Source organism: Canis aureus, chromosome 2, assembly GCF_053574225.1.
Source record: "Canis aureus isolate CA01 chromosome 2, VMU_Caureus_v.1.0, whole genome shotgun sequence".
NCBI lineage: Eukaryota > Metazoa > Chordata > Mammalia > Carnivora > Canidae > Canis > Canis aureus.
Genome location: NC_135612.1, coordinates 62,663,237 through 62,683,267, shown reverse-complemented (window position 1 = coordinate 62,683,267; position 20,031 = coordinate 62,663,237). Strand labels below are relative to the sequence as shown.

General features: G+C 54.5%; 2 protein-coding genes across 17 annotated transcripts in view; one reads left to right on the top strand and one right to left on the bottom strand.

Moving 5' to 3' along the window:
• The window catches only part of ZFYVE28 (zinc finger FYVE-type containing 28), a 159,244-nt gene that overhangs the window by 103,596 nt on the left and 35,617 nt on the right, over positions 1-20,031 (bottom strand). For 2 of the 12 annotated variants that reach the window (XR_013366836.1, XM_077876145.1), the window contains exon 1: positions 10,334-10,622. The exons of 1 other annotated variant lie outside the window; for it this stretch is intronic. Coding sequence is in view for 9 of the 11 variants with exons in the window: in XM_077876145.1 (XP_077732271.1) it covers positions 10,334-10,372 (39 nt within the window). In the remaining 2 variants the exon portion in view is untranslated. Of the gene's footprint in view, positions 1-192; positions 211-10,333; positions 10,657-20,031 lie in introns of those variants that run through there. 9 more of the 12 variants (XM_077876186.1, XM_077876194.1, XM_077876212.1 and 6 more) reach the window with 8 other exon arrangements.
• Positions 10,848-20,031, top strand: part of CFAP99 (cilia and flagella associated protein 99) — a 40,441-nt gene continuing 31,257 nt past the window's right edge. For 2 of the 5 annotated variants that reach the window (XM_077876224.1, XM_077876234.1), the window contains exons 1-2: positions 10,849-11,164; positions 19,193-19,320. In XM_077876224.1, coding sequence (XP_077732350.1) covers positions 19,210-19,320 — 111 coding nt within the window. In that variant the 5' untranslated portion in view covers positions 10,849-11,164; positions 19,193-19,209. Of the gene's footprint in view, positions 11,165-19,192; positions 19,321-20,031 lie in introns of all 5 variants that reach the window. The other 3 variants (XM_077876257.1, XM_077876241.1, XM_077876251.1) reach the window with 3 other exon arrangements.

Sequence of the window (20,031 nt, the reverse complement as noted above, 5' to 3'; positions counted from 1 at the left end):
CTCAAGGTCACCCAGAGGGGCCCTTCCAGCTCCTGAGGCTGGGGAGCAAGGCTGCATCAAGACCTAGCTTCCCCTCTCTCACCCGATCCGCCCTACAGAAGGCCGCCCCAACAAATACTCCTCTGAGAGTCTGCTCCCCAGTCGTCCCCCGCCCCAGGCCCCCCAAGGCTGGGTCAGGTTTGGTCTGCTCACCTCCAGCTGACAGGCTCCCTTCCTCACCCCTGCTCATAGCCCGCACGTCTTCCTCTGCCTTTCCATCCAGCTCTTGCATGGAGCTGTTCTGCGAGCCTCCCTTATCTACGGCTCGCAGCTGTATCTTTGACAACAGTACAGCTCTGCCTTTTCAGGGGTTTGCCCCATTTGCATTTACCAAGACCACTGACAGATGTGTGATTATTTCCACAGCTTTACTGTTTGTTTTTTATCAACTGTGCTCCTGCTTTGCTGTCCTCTCCCTCCTATCCTGCTGCAACTGGACTTATATCTTCTGTGTTCTTGCATGTCCCTGTCCTGATCTGGAAGGTTCTCATGCTGTAACCAGCATGCTGCTCACCCTGGACTCATACACATGCTAATCACATAGTTGCCCCACCTGGCACATCCTCCAGGGCCACGGAGCCATCAGGGACCTCAGGACACCCCCCCAACCCAGGTGCCTTTGGCTGGTAATTCCAATCCCCTTGTTTTCAGGATCCCTCATGCCCAAGCCCCCGCTTCTCTTCACCTCAGGCAGTAACTGTTGCATGCATGTGCCGCGAGCTCCTTGCCTCCCACATCTACCGCCTCTGATTTTCCTTCTGGAGAACACATCCCAGTCCTTCTGCAGCAAGGATTCAGGGGTGGCTACACTTTTGTCTTCCTCTAAAACTGTTTCCATTTCAGCCCCTCTGTGGACACAGTCCTCCAAACCTAGAGCTCTGCTGAGAGATGGCTCCCTACACACCCTCACTCTCCCCCCAGGGCCTTGGGTCAGCACCGGCCACCTGCGAGGGCTCCCCTTGCTCATGCACCCACCCCAAGCCGCATTGGATGCACCTTCCAGCCCTCCACAGCTGCAGACCTCTCAGGCTGCCCATCACCCCTCCTACGGGTGACCCTTCCCAGGGAGTGGGGGGTCAGTTTTCAAGTTCCAGTTCAATGACTCTCTCCTTCATTGCTGGGATTTCCACGGGCCCTCATTTAACGGGTCCTAATGTCACCCAGTGCTTTCCATTTGCCCACCTCTTGGATTGCTTAAAATATGTCAGACTCCTGGGATCCCTGGGTGGTGCAGGGGTCCCTGGGTGGCACAGCGGTTTAGCGCCTGCCTTTGGCTCAGGGCTCGATTCTGGAGACCTGGGATCAAATCCCACGTCGGGCTCCCGGTGCATGGAGCCTGCTTCTCCCTCTGCCTATGTCTCTGCATCTCTCTCTCTCTCTCTGTGTGTGACTATGGTAAATAAATAAAAAATTTTAAAAAAATTTTTTTAAATTTAAAAAAAAAATATGTCAGACTCCTGATTCTCTCAGGGAAAACCACATTCTCACATCTTATAACTTTTTCACCGTGAATTCCACACCAGAGCTACGGCAGGAGGGACTTTCGTGACAATTTAGTTTTATTCTGCAGCAGCCAGGTGACACTTTGCACCAGCCTGGGCGAAATGGAGGTAGGGTTTTCCTAGCCACCTGCATGAACCCCTCTAACCCGCCCCTGCCCCCACGCTTCTCTGCCATCCACTCAACCCTCCTTCCCCTATCACAGGCCCCAGGCAGAGTGCTCCCCAGGAGCTGGGACTGCCCCATCCCTGAGTGCTGCCCTCGGAGAGCAGGGCGGGCGGGGGGGGGGGTGGTGCTAGCCCTTGGAGATGGTGCAAGGAACATCTGTGACTTCAGAGCCAGGCCCTAAGAGGCCCTACGACTCCCACTGGGGCCCCTAAATCCTCCACTCAGCCTCCTAGAGGACAGGAGGCCACACAGAGAGGGACCCAGCCCCCACTGAGGCCCCTGGAGGGCCAGGTCGGAGCAGCGGAGACCAGCCCATGTGTGGCCCACAAAACGGGGTTGATTGTTCTGGTTCTCACAGCGGCACTCTCAGCCCTGGGTCTGGCTCTGTGCTCATGAATCAGCATTCCTGGGCACCTGCAGTGGCAGGGCCCTCTCACCTGGCCTGCCGCATGGAGCCCCAGGTCAACTGTCCTTCCCTTCACTCTCCATGTGGACACCATGGGCACCTCAAATGCCAGAGCTCCCACCTAGGCCCCCAGACCCCTCACCCCACCCTTAGTCCTCCCCTGCACTCCCCTCCAGCAAACAGCACCCCCCCACCTCCCCTCCAGGCTGGCCATCCCAGGGTCCTGGCAGCCATCACCTCACCTGCACCTCGGCCAGGCTTCCAGTATCGCCCCATCTAACTACTCTCTCCCCATGCAGGAGATGTGATCCCATCATGCATGCCCCCTACCCTCCTTGGAGAACCTGACAGGCTGGTCCCACAGTGCCCCTGACCTGTCACCATCTGCGGTGATCCCCATCTGTTCCCTTGCCCCTTCTAGCAACTGTCACACACACACACACATCCACATCCTGGTGGAGCTTCCCTGTATGATGCCCGGCACCCTTCCTGCCCCTCAAATCCCAGCCCAATAGCAGCCCCTCTGGGCCTGGCCCCCTTGCTGCCTTGTCTGACAGCCCTGAAGCTACCCACAAGTGTGTGCAGGGTGTGAGTTCTGCATACACCAGGACCAGCTCTCCCCAGGGCAGCTCCAGGGGGATGCGGTTTGGCATCAGAAATCTGACAGAAGTGACCCTTAAGGACAAGCCCGGGCACACGAAACACCTCATTGCTGTCTTCTAGATGCCCCAGAACAGAGGGGTTTGGCAGGGCTCAGGATGGGAGGCCAGGAAGCAGGGATACGAGGGTCCTTTTCAGGTCTTCCGTGGCAGTGAGACCCCCAACGAGGTGGCTGGGAGGGTGGGGGCTGGCAGGGGTAGGTTCAGAGAGCCTGAGGGTGCCAAGCCCCTCAGGAAATGTAGGCCTGAGCATCTCTTTACTTGCCTACAAAATGTCTTTTCCCTTGATTGTCGCAAAAAACATTACCATTCTCAAAAACCTCCCAAAAACTGCCAAATTTTTTTAATTGAGGTGAAATTCACATAAGATACAATTAACCAAAAAAAAAAAAAAAAAAGATACAATTAACCATTTTGAAGTGTGCATTTCAGGGACCCTTACACACTCAGCGCTGTGCAACTGCCACCTCTCTCTAGTTTTCAAACGTTTACATTGCCCCAAAAGGAAATGTGGACCCTGTGGCCACCACCTCCCACATCCCACCCCCACCAACTACTGATGTACGTTCTGTGTCTGTGGACTTGCCTACTCTGCACAGTTCAGGTAAGTGTGATCATGTGTCCTTTTGTGTCTGTCTTCTTCACACATAACATAATGTTTTCAAGACTCATCCATGTGATAACCTGAATTTCCTTCCTTCTCCTGGCTGAATAATATTCCATTGTGTGGATAGATCACGCTTCATTTACTCACTCACTGCTGGTGGACATCTGGGCTGCTTCTATCTTCCTACTGTTATGTCTAACGTGGCTATAAACATGGGTGTACACGATTCTTAAATGTATCGGACATTAAACTAGTTGATTTTGCTTTTAGACTTTATAACTACAATATCCCTAAAAATAACTGGAAACATTCTCAAAAACTAAAAACCAGAAGGAAAAATGACTGCCCTATAGACAGCATCCGCATCCATAGGTGTGCCACCCTGTCTTCCCCAAGAACCCAGAGTACAAGGGCTAGCGGTGCTGGGGGTGGTCGAGTACAGCATCAGCAAGTCCCCTAGAGCAGAGACTTCCAGAGCCCCCACACAGAGCTCCAAAGACCCCCTCAGCCATGGACAGAGCCCCACTTGAAGTACCCCCAACATTCTCCTGCCTCCACCCAGCACAAAACAAAGAGAAATGGAAGAGCTTCAACATACTTACTGTAAGAAGGGAAAAAACCTTCCATTCATCATACCCAACTACTCTACATAAATTACCATAATATGAAATGTTCTATTCTACTTCTGCTTAATCTATTCAGATCAGTAAAAAAAAAAAAATCCATTCATTTTTGTCTTCCTCCTTCAAACACTTGAATTGCCCATCAATATCTAAGTTTCTTTGCAATCCGACTGTGAAAAGTACAAAAGTAATTGTTTCATCAAATGGGACTCATGTAAACACGGATGACAGCTTCGGTTCCTTCCTGCAGGAAACACACAGCTCAGGATGGAAGAGCTTGCAAATTCCAGCTCTGGGGCTGAATGCACCGGAGTTCAAATCTAGCTTTCCCTCTTCCTGGCTCTGAAGGTTCTAGCAAGTCAGCATCTCGTGTCTGAGATCCCATTTGAGGAACAGGGAACATCAGATGATAACAAGCACCCCCAAAACCTCAGTGCCTTAACAACAGAGTTCTATCCCCCCTGAGCGGTCACTCACACCCAGCCTTAGCCACCCATGGCTCTGGAGTCCTCTACTGGATCCTGAGCCTCCAGCCAAGGAACAGGGGACACAGGCCACAGGAGGAAGGCCTGAGAGGTCTGGGGGCCAGACCTGACAGGGTGGAGCCCACTGAGGCCCACATGGGCTGAAGTTCAGCCCTGGATTCCCACTGGAAAGGCAATACTGGGGCAGCGATGGGCACATAGTAGCATCTCAGCCCCAGGGAGGGCATAGGAGGCGGGATCGTTATCATTCATCACTGTCATCATGTGTCACCAGGGATGCCTGAGGTGTCCTGAGTCAAGTCCTATTCCCTACAACCCAGTACCCAACATGCCACAGCAAGGAAGGGTGGGAGAGGCAGGATGCACCTTGTAGGACATTTTCCCTCTCAAAATGACCTAGAAGTAACCAGAAGCCTTAGTGATGGCTGACTCCATAAAACGCTCTATGTCACAGTCCTGTAATCAATCCACACTCAACAGTGCCGCTGACATTGACAGCCGTCATTTCTGAGCCACTCCCGTGAGCTCTTGACAGAAATGATCTCCTCAAATTTCCTACAGCAGGTCCTGTCACCCCCACCTCAAACAGGGAAACTGAGGCACAGGGCCAGACAGGAAGGGATGAAGATTCCTATCCAGGCCCCAGTGCAGAAGTCTCTGCTGCCCTCTCTGTAGCAGCTTCAACACTATTCGGACACACATGCCACAGCAGGCAGCAAGGACAGGCCAGTGAGGCACGACAGGAGCATCAAAACGCACAGCATTCTGGGTCCCCATTTTTCTCTGAAGCAGGCTCGCTCACTGTCACTTACCTTTGCATGGGCACATGGTAGACCCCACAGGAGCTGGGCTGCCTGGCGCTGTCCACACCAACAAGACAAAACCATGGCTCTGCCACCGAAAATTCCACATGACCACTAAGTCATTTGTAGGCTCTTAGATGTGCATTTTCACACATTTAAAAGAAGCATATCTGGTGTTCTGGGAATTCCTGGCAGCTTTAGGAGAGGCACTAAAGCATCCTGAAATTACCCATCCCCTCCTAAGGTCTAATGGAATTACCTAGCAGGCTTCCCATTCGAAGCGAGGCAGGGGAGGGGGTTGGCGGGCAGTGCAGACCTGGGCTCCCTCCCCACCAGGCTCTGCCCTGCCTGCTGGACTCTAAGCCCAGACATCAATTAGGTAGAGCTGAGGATTCTCTGCCTCTGACTCGCCCATGTTATCAGACGTTTCCCGGTAGCACACTGCCCTGATTGTAAACTGCAGACCCCTAACTAATGACATCAGTTTTGGCACAGAAGCTGACACTCACCATCCATCAGCCATTCAGTCCCTCCCTGCCCTGCAAATGTTGATGGCACAGGGCTGGGCGTGTGAGGCCACACACAGGAATTCAGCAAACGGAAGCCTCCCACAGAGTCACTCCCTGTCCGACCTGTGGGCTCCACGAGCCACATGAAGGGACAAGGGACCTCTTGGGCTCTGCCATGTGCCTGCAGCCTCCAAGTGCTGACACATCTGAGGCAGGGCTCTCTGGGAGGGGCAGCCAGGGCAGCAAGGACTACAGAGATGGGTGTGTGGGCCAGCCAAGCCTACTGTGACTCAGCAGTGCTGAGCATCCTTCCCAGGACTCTCTGAGCCCCCTCTCTGCCAGGCACCCACTGGCACAGCCCATGGGGCCAGGCTTTCCAGAACACTGGCTTTCCAGTAGCTCACCTCAGAGAGATACAGAGAGTGGCGAGCTACCCTAAGGACGGCCTCAGCTGTAGCTGGGCACTCGGAGTTTATCAGCTGAAAACCAATCCTTTAGTGGCCTGACTGGAAGTTCGCATCAAAGCCCCAAGCCCCTGAAACAGTGTCTGTACCTGGCGCCAGGCACCAAAATGGTACTGTAAGGACAGCAGCTTATGTCCCAGGCGAGAAGAGTGGGGAAATCAAGGCTTGTGACAATGCTGCCCCGCCAGACCCAGAGGCAGCAGGACCCAGGTGGAGGGAAGAGCGTACCTCTCACCGGCCTCCACGGCAAAGCTCCCCACGGTGCCCCATGCTTTGGGGTCTGCTGATGCCCTACTGGTATTTCTCTAGGTCCCTGTAGGGAAGCCCTGAAAGGATGACTAGGGGCACACAGATGCAAATCCAGGCCTTCCGTGTGGCCCTGTGACCTGCTGGTTTAAAACCTGAAGGGCTCCTATCTGCCACTGCCCTTCTAGGGTGCTGCCACCCTCTGCCAGGTAGTCAAGGAACAGAGGGCCCGCTGCACACCCATGAGCAGGTAGCCTCAGATTCTGGAAACCAGGAGGGACCCTGGGAAGGACTCCCAACCCCTAACCCATGGAAGCTGAGTTAAGTCCACAGCTGCCAGCAGGAATTCCCACAAGCACCCTGTTTGGGGCCACTCCCAAGCAGACTTCACAAAGCTCCAAGAGTCACAAAGCTTACCAAAAGCACTCAGGCTTCTCTCTAAGAAAGCCATTTCATCTCTAACCTGAACCCAGAAAACTGAAAGTTTCCAGATAAACATCACCCACTAAAGCACCATATTTACAAGGAATGTTAATGACCCACACCCCAGAAGTGGTTTGGAGGTACAGATGAGAGAGCTCTTCGTGGGATGCATGACTGAACACGGTAATCCCCATCCAGCTGGACAGCCTCACCTACCCATATGACAAGTCTTCCTAGGAGATGGAAAACACAACTTTAACCTCCACCATCCTAAGGATGCTCTTTGATGGTGGCCAAGATGTCCTGGCTGGGCCTCGCCCGGGAACCCCTTCCACTGTGCCAGGATCTCACCCCTCAGCACAGTGACCAGGCATCAACGAGAAAGTTGTAACCCAGCAAAAACACAAGTATTAATATTTTTCTTTCAGATGAAGACACCAGCTATTCCAAAGGTTCCACTTTTTTAAAGTTAACTCTTTATAAGAAGGGCTTTCCCTAAACAGAAGGCAAAAAAGCATGTCAATGACATTACAAAGGACAGGTTGATAGGCTTTCCCACACACTGCCTTTCCCAGGCAGCTTACCGTCCGGTCCTGGTAACACCAGTAGAGCCCTAACAGTTTACATGAAGAAAAATCATACGGTTTAAAAGGCTGTTTGAAAAGAAATAAATGGAAATATGAGAGCTAGGTAATGTCATTTTCATGTTAAATGAGTATATTATACATCAGGATTTTTTTTTTACTCAACTGAGGTAGTTATTAATGATTCACATATCAAAAATTTTAAGCATCAGAATGTTTTAAAGCATTTCTAAATGCTTTTTTGAACTGCAAGAACAATGAATATTTTTGGCTTCAGAATGTTTTCCACTGAATTGTAATGAACAAGAAGCTCAGTGTTCAGTTTTAAACCAAAGCAGGGATTATATCAAGAATGCAGTTTGAATTGTGTATCTATCTAAATACAAAAGTGGGAAAAAAAATCCCAACTGCAGGCAACAGTCTCCCCCAGACACATCCCCCCATAGCTGACTCTCACACTTCTGCTCTGCCAGCCCCAAATCCTCCCAGGACTGACTCTGTGCTCACTTGTGCCAAATGGGTTAAATGGGAAAGGTGGGGGAAACACAAAATTCAATTCATAATCCAAGACAAAAGTCTGAGCTTTGGCTTGAAAAATGAAAGGCTACTGGGGTGACCTAACATAGTCCGACCCTCCAAACAATCAAGATATTTAACTCCAAAGACAGATCTCAAACAACAGACCCCCAAGCTCATGCTGACCACAGGGAACCATGCCATGGCCAGACACAAAGATTTCAAACGGAGATGTGTCTTTGAGTCCAGGAGTCAGGGACACAAGTCAGACAACATGACCTGAGATGCCACTGAGGACCAGATGAAGTACCACTCCTCTTTCCTCCTGCAGCATGATTCTCCATCACTACTCTCCACCTTGCCAGGTCAGCCCCTGGAGCTTGCCTTGGAAGGCAGCTGCCTGCTGAAGAGGGAAATTTAGGGAGACTGTTCTCAATTCCGGGGCAAAACCTCAAGGGCAATATCATTTCCCACTTCTAAAGACTTTCCCTTAAACTGAAACAGGCAAGGCCACTGAAAGTACCCAATCATTAATGAAACAGAGAACCTGCAATTACCTCTCCTTCCCTTCCAACCTCACGGTGTGGTTACATGATCCTGGAAACAAGGCCACTGCAGAGGCACGGATGGAAAAAAGCATCCCGGAGCCCCTGGACTCCTGACAGAAGTGGTTTTGGAAATACCAGAATGCTACTTGACCTACGATACGTTTCCCTTCCCTTGCTTGCATATACACTGAAAAAATAACACTGCTGCCCAGCCTAGAAATGACCTTTTGACAAGACTTGATTTTTCCTTAACCGGGGACAGAAGTCACACAAACAAAAAGCCATTCCTTGTACGGATGTCCTGTGCGAAGGCTGCCACCTCCCCCTGGCAGCCGACAGCAGGACTGGGACTGGCCTTGGGGGGAGCTGCAGCCAGGAGGGGTTGCTGGGAAATGGCTAAGGGCAGAGAGGCTCCAGACCACACACAGCACCTCGAGAAAGAGGTTGGGAGCAGGCCGGTAGGTGGCTGTACCTGGCAGGAAGGGACTCCTATCGTCCCTGGATGAGGCCAAGGCCGAGCAAGGTGCACAGCCCTGGCATCCTAAACCCTCAACCCAATACTCTGGAGAACTCTCCCACCCCAAAGACAGCGAAGCAGGAACCCTGAAGGTTCCTGGGCTCGTCTCCCAAACGGACCTCTGCCCCCTCCACCACAATGGGAGCGCCCGGAGGGGACGCATTTAAAGAAAACCCATCCTGGGAGACCACCCACGAGGGGGAGGGCTAGGAAGCCGGATCCAGGAGAGTGGTCAGCCCCCCGGAAGTAGTGGTTCCTGGGATCGGCCTCCATGTATCCCGGTCGCCGCGGTGACCTCGCCCGAGCGGTATCGCCCAGCGCAGACCCCAGCGCCCCCCACCCCGCATCGCCGGCCCCGCTTGCGGCCTGGGACCCTGCGCCCCCCACAGGCACAGCCGCCCCCAGCCCTGCTCTGGCCAAGGCAGGCACCAGTCTGGGCCGGTGGCGGGGACGCAGCGCCCGCAGTGCGACTGGCGCAGCCAACGAGGCGCGGGGCGCGCCGCCCGGACCCCGACCCCGCCGCGGAGGAGGGCACGGGTCCGGGATTCCAGAGCAAGAGGGTGGGCGCGGGCCAACCAGCGGGCCAAGTTTCGGGTCAGTGCTGTTCGGGAAGGCAGGGCCAGGGCGGTGGGACCGGGTCGGAGGGGTCCGTCCAGGACCCAGGACCCGGGGAAAGCGGGGGTCCCCTGCAGAACCTGGGGGGAGGTAGGGAGAGCGCTCCCTCCGGAGCGTGGAGGGAGCCTGGGGGTGGGTTCCGGGCCCAGGATAACTGGGTGATCAGCAAGAGGGGTGTTCCCCCCCCAACCCCGTGCAGGCAAGAAGGATGGAGAAGTCCTTCCAGGACCCAGGAGAAGTAGGAGGAGGTCCGCTCCGAGGTGCGGGTCGGGGACCAAGGGGTGCGAGAGGGGCGCCACGCTGGACGGTCGGGGATAAAGTACGCTTGCTGGCCGCAGGCAGCGAGGGAAGCGCACCCTAGCCGGGGCCGGGGTGAGGAGGGTCCAGGAGCCGGCTTAGGGAGGGGGTGATCCTGCAACGGGGCGGGCGGGTCGTAGAGTGGAGCTGGCGGGGAGGGGCTCGGCGGGAGGAGAGAGGGTCCAGGACCGCAGGGAAGGAGGGTGGGGTCCCGCGCCCCGGTGTGCGGGTCACAGAGTGGATGGAGGTGGGGGGTGTCGGCAGGCGAGAGAGGGTCAGTACCGCAGGGAAGGGTCTGTCCGTCAGGGAGGGAGGGGCGCTCACCTTGGGTTTGTACAGCCACTTTCGGAACCTGTTCATCATCGCCGCGCCCGCCCGGCCCCGCGGCCCTCGCCTCCGCAGCGCTGCTCCCGGCCCGGCTGCGGCGCGGGGCGGACACGGGGGCAGGGCCAGGCCGGGGCCCGCGCGGTACCTGGGCGGCTGGCGCGAGCGGGGCCGGACGCGGGGCCGGGCTGAGGGCGGCGGACAGGTGTGCGGGGCAGGTGCGCGGCCGGAGATGCTCCGCGAGCTGTGCGCAGGGCGGCCCCGCAGCACCGCGGCAGGCGGACCAGGGGGCGGGCGGACGCCGGCACGGGGGCGCCGGCTCCTCGCAGCTCACTGACACCCGCGCCTCGCCGGCCACCGCGCCGCGCGCCGCACATGCGCCGACGCACGGCGAGCCCCCTGCCCGCCGAGGGCAGCGAAGGCCGCCCAATCCCGCGGCGCCGTGCGGCGCCCCGCCCGAGGCGCGCTCCCCGCCGGAGGGCGATCCGGAGCTCCGGGCAAGGGAGAAAAACTACAAGTCCCGATGGGCATTGCGGGGAGGCGGGGCCCCGGGCGCGGCGTCCTTGGCCTCGCTGCGGGCGCTGTGCGTTCTGGGGCTTGTAGTCTTTCTGCCGGGGCTCCGGGGCGTGAAGCTGGTTGCTAGGTGACGACGCCCAAACTGCACCCCGGCGCGCATCCCCGGTCGCGAGTGGTGGCGGAGGTCCTGGCTAAGCTGGAGTGAGGTGGGGACCTGCCTGGATTCGCGAGACCTGCTGCACCCCCTGCTGTGGCTTCGGGGGAAAGTGGGCCGGGAGGTGCGGCGGCAGGAGTGCCCACGAAGCCGGCCAACAGGTAAGAGGTGGGAAGAGAGCAGGTGGGACCGAAGGGTGGAGGGCAGGGCGCGCTCCCTCAGCATCAGCATCGCTCTGGCAACTTCCCACGGTCTGTGGGCCAGTCACCTTCCTCTTTGCTTCTCATCTTGCTTTCGATAACCACCTTTTGGGTCTTCTTCCCAGCTCTTTGATTAAAGTTGACAGTGCTTTTTTTCCCCCTCTCTTTTAAATCGTCACAATAAACGGTGCTTTTAAAAAGATATTCTTTCATATTCACCACTTCCCCCAACGGTGCCCTAATTTGGATCCAAAATTCAAGAACCTATTTATGTCGCAAGCAGAGAGCTAAAAACAAATATGTGTTGAATACAAAACATTTTAAATTCCCATTGACAGCTGGAGAAACTGAGGTACAAAGAGGCTGCTGTGCTCTTGGCTGAAGGAGGGGGTCCAGATCAAGAAAAGCACACCCACACCCAGCACTGCTCTGGGTGTTCTGAAATGTGCAGATTTGGGGTGCAGGAAACGAAGTAACATTTCCCTTGATAGGGAACTTGTTGTCTGAGACTCACGTTATCAGTGGCCCGGGGGCTACAGGCTCTGATGGTTCTGGATCCTAACCTCTCCAGTCTATGAAAGCAGTGAGTCTAGGCACAGGCAGCCGCGGAGATTTCCTCGTGTGCTGGTGGGGGGCCATGTTCATTACTGAGCACCTAGTTAATCTTCCCCACTCCCCTCCAGCTCCCTTATGGAGCAGCACCCCCCACCCCCTAGGTTGCTTCTTATCTTCATTTCTTTCTGCCTCTTCTTTCGGGAGCCCACTCTGATCAGATTTTCACCCACCTCCTCCTCCAAAGTTCTTCATCAGTCATCCTTGACCTCAGTGTTGCTAAGTCCAGTGATCAGAGCCCCATCTCTTCCTGGAACTGTTAGCAGCAGCGACTCAGCTGAGTGCTCCTCTCCTGAACACACCATTCTCGCTTGGCTGGAATGGATCACTCCCTGCCTCCCCTCCTCTGGTTGCTCTTTCTCAGTCTTCTTGGAAGAGGCCTCCTTGGTTCCCCAGCCTCTTAACACTAGGGGCCCCAGTACTCAGTCCTTAGAAGCTCTTCTAGCCACTCCTTCCCTGGTGACTTTCTGCGGTCATGTGATCTGGTAAGAAGCTGCTTTCTCCTGACCTTTCCAAAACTTATACCTCTAGCCTGAACATCGCCCTGGATGGCAGAACCCTGTATCTATTCTTTGCCAGTGAAAGTCTAACAAGTCCCCTCAAAGGCAACATGTCCAAGCAGACTCTCGATCCTCCCCCCACCCGGGTGAGACCTGCTCCTCCACAGCCAGTTTCTAGCACGTGACTCAGGGTAGACACTTGGAGGACTCTTCTCTATGGTTCTGTCCTTGGCCAACTCCAAAGCTGGGGCTGTTGTTGCAGAGGCTTCCCTCCTATGCTTCCCAGGTTGAAACTGTGTTTTGGAGGAAGGCTGACCTGAGGGAAGTGGGTGTATCAGTATAAGATTAGGTTCAGCTAGGGGTGCCTGGGGGGCTCGGTCAGTTAAGCATCGACTCTTGTTTCAGCTCAGGTCATGATCTCATAGGTTGTGGGATCAAGCTCCTCACCCAGCTCTGCACTCAGTACAGAGTTTACTTCAGATTCTTTCTCCCTGTCCCTGCCCTTGTCCACTCATGCACTCTCTCTTTCTCAAATGAACAAATAAAATCTTTTAAAATAATGTTTTTAAAAGACTGAGCTTCATGCAATGAAAAATGAAAAATCCTAAGATCACGGTGGTCCAAATAAGATTATTCATGTTTCCATAAAGGAGGTTAATGGGGAGGCAATCCTGGAAATTATAGCAGCCACAAAAAGCCATCAGGGACCTAGACTCTCCTGGCTTCCTCTTCTGCCATCTTGAATGGGTTTCCTCACAGTCTAGGGTAGCTGCCCAAGTTCCTGCCATCATTTCCTGAGTCCAGGCAGCAGGATGGAAAAGAGGAAGGGTATATGCCTCTGCCTTTCAGAGAGACTTTCCGGAGGGCTCACACGCTTGTACTTCATGGCATACCCAGCTGCCAGGGAGCCTGGGAAATACCATCTTTCAGTTGGGCAGCAATAAACCCAACCAAAATTTGGTGTTTTGTTACTCAGAAGGAAAAGGAGAGTGGAGATTAAAGAGCAACTAGCAAAACCTGCCATGTGGGTCTGTACTTCAAGCACAAGCCATCAGAGCATGACATGGCAAAAATCCTTAGGAGACTTTTACTCAGAATCAAAAGCCAGGGAAAGAATATAGTTGAATTAACACACATTTGGTATCTACATAAATGGAGCCTTTCTAGTGGCTGGTTTTGGGTCTGATGGGATTTGAACCTTGTGTAATCTTCTTTCTTTCTGTAAAGGATTTGCTAAGAAAAGAGAAGCTTTGGTCCAGCCCACCTTAAAATTTCCTTAAATATGAGACAGTCAAGTCTTTGATTAGTGGAGTTAAATCTTGGAAGTTAAATACTACCCACATATCTGGTTTTACCCCCATTAAAACAAAGCTGAGGTGCTAAGAGCATGGATCAGAATCAGATGACTTTAGTACCTGTCTCTTACCCCAAAAGGTCACTATGTTGACTGAGCTCACAAGCTAATTTCAGTGAGAATGCAGAACTCAAATGTCTCTTGTCCTGACATCTACCGTCCTGGTACCACGGCTCTCTGCCGGGGTAGGTGTGCAGAGCCCCTGCCCCTGGAGCCCTGAGGGGGACAGTGAGCCAGAGTTGCAAGGACTAATGGTTCACGCCAGCTGGGCTCCCCAGGGTCCCTCTCTCCCCACCACAGACTCCCCTCTGCATCTTCCACCTGGCCCATCCATTCATTGCTTCCAGTTTGTTCCATCCAGGCCCGCTCTGGATTGGGGGGAGGGCCTGGGCGGTTCTCATGTTCCTTGTGGACTTGCAAGATCACCAAAGGGCCTCTTGGAGCATCCTTTGTTCAGAAGGTTCCAACTCCAGGACAGGAGGGAGGGCAGGGAAGTCATCCCCATCCCGCCCTGGGAGCAGCACCTACATCAGGTGCAGGAGGGAGCCCTTTCCTGACCACATGTGTTTCTCCATCAGAGCTGTGTTTCCAGACGATGCGGGAAGGTAGAGTCAAGGGCCAGACCCCATCCCCCAAGGCAACGCCCCCAAGTGATGGTCAGTGGGAGGGATAAAAAAAAAAAAAAAAAAAACCACATCCTTAACATCGTTTCTATAAAGAGACTCTTCACTAGTTGCAGTCCTTTCCCTGTGAGCTCTGGAATGTGTAAATATTATTTTCCTTTATGGTGACACGGTGCCCCTTTCACCCAGTTAGGGCTCACCCCAAGGTGTTGTTGGGTGTTGGGAAAGCTTCAGAACCAGCCTGGACCTGGCGCTCCACAGGCAGGAAAGCCTCCTTGGGGCTAGGGAGCCTAAACCCTTGTAGGGTCTGTTGTCTTCCACATTTAGTGCTCAGTAAACATTGTTGTGGTATCAATTATTCTCCGATTAGGTGAAACAATAAAACTGAACCCTGTTGAACTATAGGATCTGTGGGAACGAAGGTTTAAAAAAGTGTTAATGTGGTCTTTGGATAGGTCTATATCTGAATGTCAAAGCTATCTTTCAGATTAAAACTAAGGCAGGCAGCCCCGGTGGCTCAGCGGTTTAGTGCCGCCTTCGGCCCAGGGCGTGATCCTGAAGACCCAGGGTGTGATCCTGAAGACCGGGATCAAGTCCCACGTTGGGCTCCCTGCATGGAGCCTGCTTCTCCCTCTGCCTGTGTCTCTGCCTCTCTCTCTGTCTGTCTCTCATGAATAATCTTTAAAAAAACAAAAACAAAAAACTAAGAGCCAGTTAGGGTACTCGACCCTTTTGCGCAGTTTTGCATCCCATCATTCATCCCACAGATGTGTCTGCGGCACATGCCAGGGGCCAGCTCTGGGGAAGGGCCGGGACTTAGAGGCAGGAAAGTGGGGTCCTACGCCAGGTGCTCACAGGGGCATCACACAAGTTGGGTGATTTCAGAGAAGGGAAGAGCTAAGGGAGGAGGCAGGCCGGCTCTGCAGGCGCTGCTATTTGCACCAGGTGTTGCAGAATGCCTAGGAGCTTACCACAGAGAGGACTAAGTATTCAAGGTTCAGGAGATGCAAGTCAAGAGGCTTGTGAGCCAGTGAGAAGCCTGGGTAGACAGAGCTGGGGTACAGCAGGGCAAGCAGGAAGTGGGCCCCTGGGACTGTGACCCCAGGCTGTGAAGGGGCAGGACATGCTGGAGAGGCCCTGCTGGGTCCCCCAGGAGCTGAGGGGGATTTGTTAATGGCTCTTAGTGGCAGCAGATGCCCTTGACCTGAGACCTCACTCACCTCAGAGGGTAGCACTGCCACCTAGCCCACCTGCCAGAGCCTCGGGCCAGAAGCCTTGGGTCCTCCTGCTTGGAAAGACCAGGACTGTGCTACAGGATGGAGGGCCAGGGACGCCTGGGTGGCTCAGCAGTTGAGTGCCTGCCTTCCACCTAGGGTGTGATCCTGGAGTCCCAGGATCGAGTTCCACATCGGGTTCCCTCCATGGAGCCTACTTCTCTCTCTGCCTGTGTTTCTGCCTCTTTTTCTCTCTTTCTGTCTCTCCTGAATAAATAAACAAAATCTTAAAAAAAAAAAAAAAAAGTTGGAGGGCCAGGCCTGGGAGAACTGGTGAGTGGGTTTATGGCCAGTTGGTGCAGCCAGACTGGGTGATCCTCACCAAGAAATGTCCCACAGCCTGTCAGACATGGGGCCCAGGAGAAAGGGTTTGCATGAACACAAGTAACCAGTTATGAGTGGTTCATCCCCAGGGGCCACAGGCAGCCCTCTAGCCTTGAGGCTTCCATCCTGCCCAGCAAATCCTCTGATGTCAGGAGGGGTGGCCACTGCTTTCAGTGCCCTTTAAAAGGTCCCTTTGACACAGGGCATGTGGGTGGCTTGGTTGGTTAAGCATCTGACCCTGGGTCTCAGCTCAAGTCTTAATCTTAGAGTCGTGAGTTCAAGCCCCATGTTGGGCTCCACGCTGGGCATGGAGCCTACTTAAAAAAATAAAATGTCCGTTTGTCCATTAGCTGCATTAGGCTGAGGAAAATCAGATTTTGCTAGGGTGAAGATTGCAAGCAGTGAAAATATGTCTTTTCCAGGACTTCTTCCAGGTCAATATTTCCTCTAGGGACCCCGAGGCCTGACATTCCCGCAGTCTGCAAGCCAGGCCCCATGGAGGACTCACTCGGAGCCGGGACCCAGGCAGACCCTGCTCCCTGGAGTGCAGATCCCCATACCAAGGAAAAAGAATTGGCTACATACCCCTCAGTGCTGCCTCCGGTAAAGAGATTCCCTGAGTGGCCCTCTGTGTGGTCAGTGACGCCATCGCCAGGGTTAGGACAGCAGGACGAGGAGTGGGGCAGGGCAGCAACCCACCCAGAGGAGCACCAAGGCCCGGGCCCAGGCTGCAGGGGTCATGATTTGCTGCCCTCACATAGGCCAAGCCACACATCTTCAGTGGCCTAGCAGCCGTGGGACTCGAGCTCCACCTTATGCATAGCCTCCCGAGGTCTGTCTGTGCCCTGCCTGCGCCCCTGCCTGCGCCCTGCCTGTGTCCCCGCCTCAGTCCCTGGTCCTTTCTCCTGGGCCCACGTGGCTCTAGGTTGCCGCTGGGGCAGCCACAGCATCCAGGCCATGCCAGTAGCTAGCTCACTCAGTGCTGATGCTCATGTGCACTTTGGGACAAGACCTGATGGGGAAATAGGGACTCTCACACTAGAATCCTCTGTGGGTCTCCGCTGCTGCCACCTGCAGTTTGCCCTGGTTTCTGCAGAACCACTGACTGGTCTCCGAATCCAGACCCTCCTGAGGCTGGGTTTCCAGGGCTGTGCTAGGTATCACAGCTTCAAGCCAGTTTCAGTGCATTTCCTGTTTTGAGAGGACTTTCTCCTGGTTGCACACAGGAGAGGCTCCCATGGGCATCTGTTCCTGCCCAGCTAGGGCTGGGTCCCAGAGCAGCCCCTGAGGGGACAGCCCCAGTTAGGCCTGCAGAGCTGGGTGGTGCGGGGCCCAGGTGTGCAGCCAGCAGAGGGGAAAGGACCCCAACTGATCCCGACCTTGACCAAGGCAGGTGTCAAAGCCTCATTCCCTGAGTATGAAGGAAAATACACTCAGGAAGCCCCACCCCAAGCAGGTGCAGGGCCGCTGGAGCTTGTGCTCTGGTTCTGGGGTCCTTGGCCTGCCACCTGCTGTCACCTTCCTGGAAATTCTCCTGCTTCTGAGTCCCTTGTCTGCTGCTTCCTGGGCTCTCTCTGCAGGGGAATCCAAGGCTACTCCACACTCTGGTCCCTTCCTAGGCTTCTGTCTCCCTTGGTGACAGAAGGTGCTTGGGATCCCTGTCCACAGGGACACCAACCCATCCTTCAGCTGGGGGACATCCTATCACATGATGCCTCTCTTCTCTTTCTGGAGCACCTGTTAATTGGCATTTAGACCCTTTGCAGTGGTTCCCTGCTTTTCTGGGGATTTTTCTCCTACTTTCTGTATCTTTTTTTTTTTTTTTTTTTTTAAGATTTTATTTACCTGAGAGAAGGAGAGAGAGCCCATGAGTTTGGGGAGGGGCAGAGAGGGAGGGAAAGGCAGAGGGTGAAGCAGACACCCCATGGGGTGGGGAGTCCGACACGGGGCTCAATCCAAGGACCAGAGAGCCCGACGCAGGGCTGGATCCCAGGACCCCAAGATCCTGACCTGAGCTGAAGGCAGATGCCTAACCTACTGAGCCATCCAGGTGCCCCTTTCTTCATCTTTTTATGCTCTCTGGGAGATTTTCTCAGCTTAACTTCCCACCTCTTCTATTTCTATCTGTAGTTCTGCTGCCATATTTTAATTTCCAAGAACTCTGTTTTCCTCCAATACTCCTCGTTTCTTGGATACTGTATCGCTCATCTTTGGGAAGCGGCGTGTTGTTTCTGGGCTTTACCGGCTGTCAGCTTCTGCTCTTCCTCTTGCTGGCTTGTTCCAGTGATTCATGCCAGCGGTTCTCAGACATGTCTGGTGGCATTTGGCCCTCACTCCTTAAAGCAGTTGGGGGACTCAGCCAGTGGACTGCGTCATCCCCCCAGGGACCCCAGGGACAGTGTATGCAGTGTTTTTTTTTCCACTCAGTCTCCATCCTGTGGGGGGGTCTAGGTCTGGGGGCTGCTATCTGGAGCCCTTCCACCTTATTGGGAGGGGAGTTTCCTCCACTGTCCCCAGGGCACTAGCAGCCTGGCTTTGCCAACAGTGGGTGCTGGAAGGACCAGCAGGGGTTCTGGTAGCATTGAACAAGAGAGGCAGGTAGGGAGGAACCTCTGCTGGCCTGGACACTCCCCTCTAAGGGTGAGTTGGGGGCTCCCTGTTAGAACCAGTTCCTAGGCCCCAGCCCCACCCCAAGCAGCTTCTCCGAGGTCTCCCGGAGAGGGTCTCTGGGCAAACTGGTCTCCTAGAGCTAGTATGTTTCTAGAACATTCAGTGCCCATACAAGGTCTGACCACATATCTGACTATGCAACCTCTCTGGGTATTGGGTCCCTTGTCTTTAAAATGGGGGTGTTGAATCTGGTGACCTGAGGATTCTCCTCGCCCCAACCTTTTAGGATCACGTCACCCACCCCTCTGGGCAAAACCTGCTATATAAACAGTCACTGAACCCCAGCTGGGCTTTGAGATGCTCAGAGCCCCCCTCCCCTCCCAGGGCTCATCCCCACCTGTGTACAGTTGTAGGGCTTGGGGCTACATGGGGGAAGCCTGGGAGCCTCTAGGGGCTGTGGGTGACAGCTCCCCAAGGCCAGCCTAGGCCTCTCAGGTGGTAGAGGCCTACAGGGACACAGTCCAGGAAGCAGGCCCGGGGTCACCACAGCTAGCAGGCCTCACTGTGAGAGGCACCAGGCTCCCGGGGGGATGGCCCATCTGTTGTTAAGTGTTCTGTGGCTGCCTTCGCCACCTGCTGAGCTGATAGCCTAGAGGTCATGGAGGGCATGACCTGGAGTGGTTTTCTTTTAGGCTCCTGCTCTGGGAAGATGGCCTACTATGGAAAATGCATTGAAACTGTCATTGAGCAATTGAACAAATTTAAGCCTGAGAAGGACATTCCTGAGCAGTTCCTGGAGGCTGCGTCTACCTCCCTGCAGGTAGGATTAGCATGACAGCTCTGGGCCTGCTGGGAGGCGTGCCAGCAACACATGTCCTATAGCTAGTTACTTTCTAGCAAAACAACATCAAATTCCTTCCTCACAGCTGCTTTCTTTCCCACCTGGGGAGAGGCTGTGGGTTTAGTGCCTCGCCATCCAAAGGCTGGGCATGCTCAACGTCACTGTATGTGGCAATGGTGGCTGCCGTGTCTCCCAGGGAGCCCTTCAGGGCTGGGACCCCTCTACCTCAAGAGGCATTCCTGGCATCCAGAATACGCATTGGACCAGTCTCGTGAGAGGAAACCACAGCACCGTGACCCGGGACATATCTGCACAGTATCTTCCAAAACTGAAGATAGCTAAGAGTCAGCTTCCTCCCCAGGGAGGCTCTGCATGGGCAGCCAGTGAGCTGACCAACCTCCAACAGAGTCAGGGGCTGGCCAAGGCAGCATGGCCCACAGGAGCCCTCAGCTCCTTCATCTTGTGACCCACACCTGGAAGAAATAAGGGGCCTTCCCCCCAGCTGCCCAGCTCCATCCCTATGCCCCCACACGGTCCCCACCCCCTGGCTGGGCTGGAGGGCCTGCAAGGGAGCCGTGCACTGTAGTACCTCCTGCTACCTCAACAGCCCTTGAAGGCCTCCCTGGGATCCAGGACTCTGGCCATGTGTCCATCAGTCCATCCATCAAGGGTGGGTGCTCAGGGAGCCCG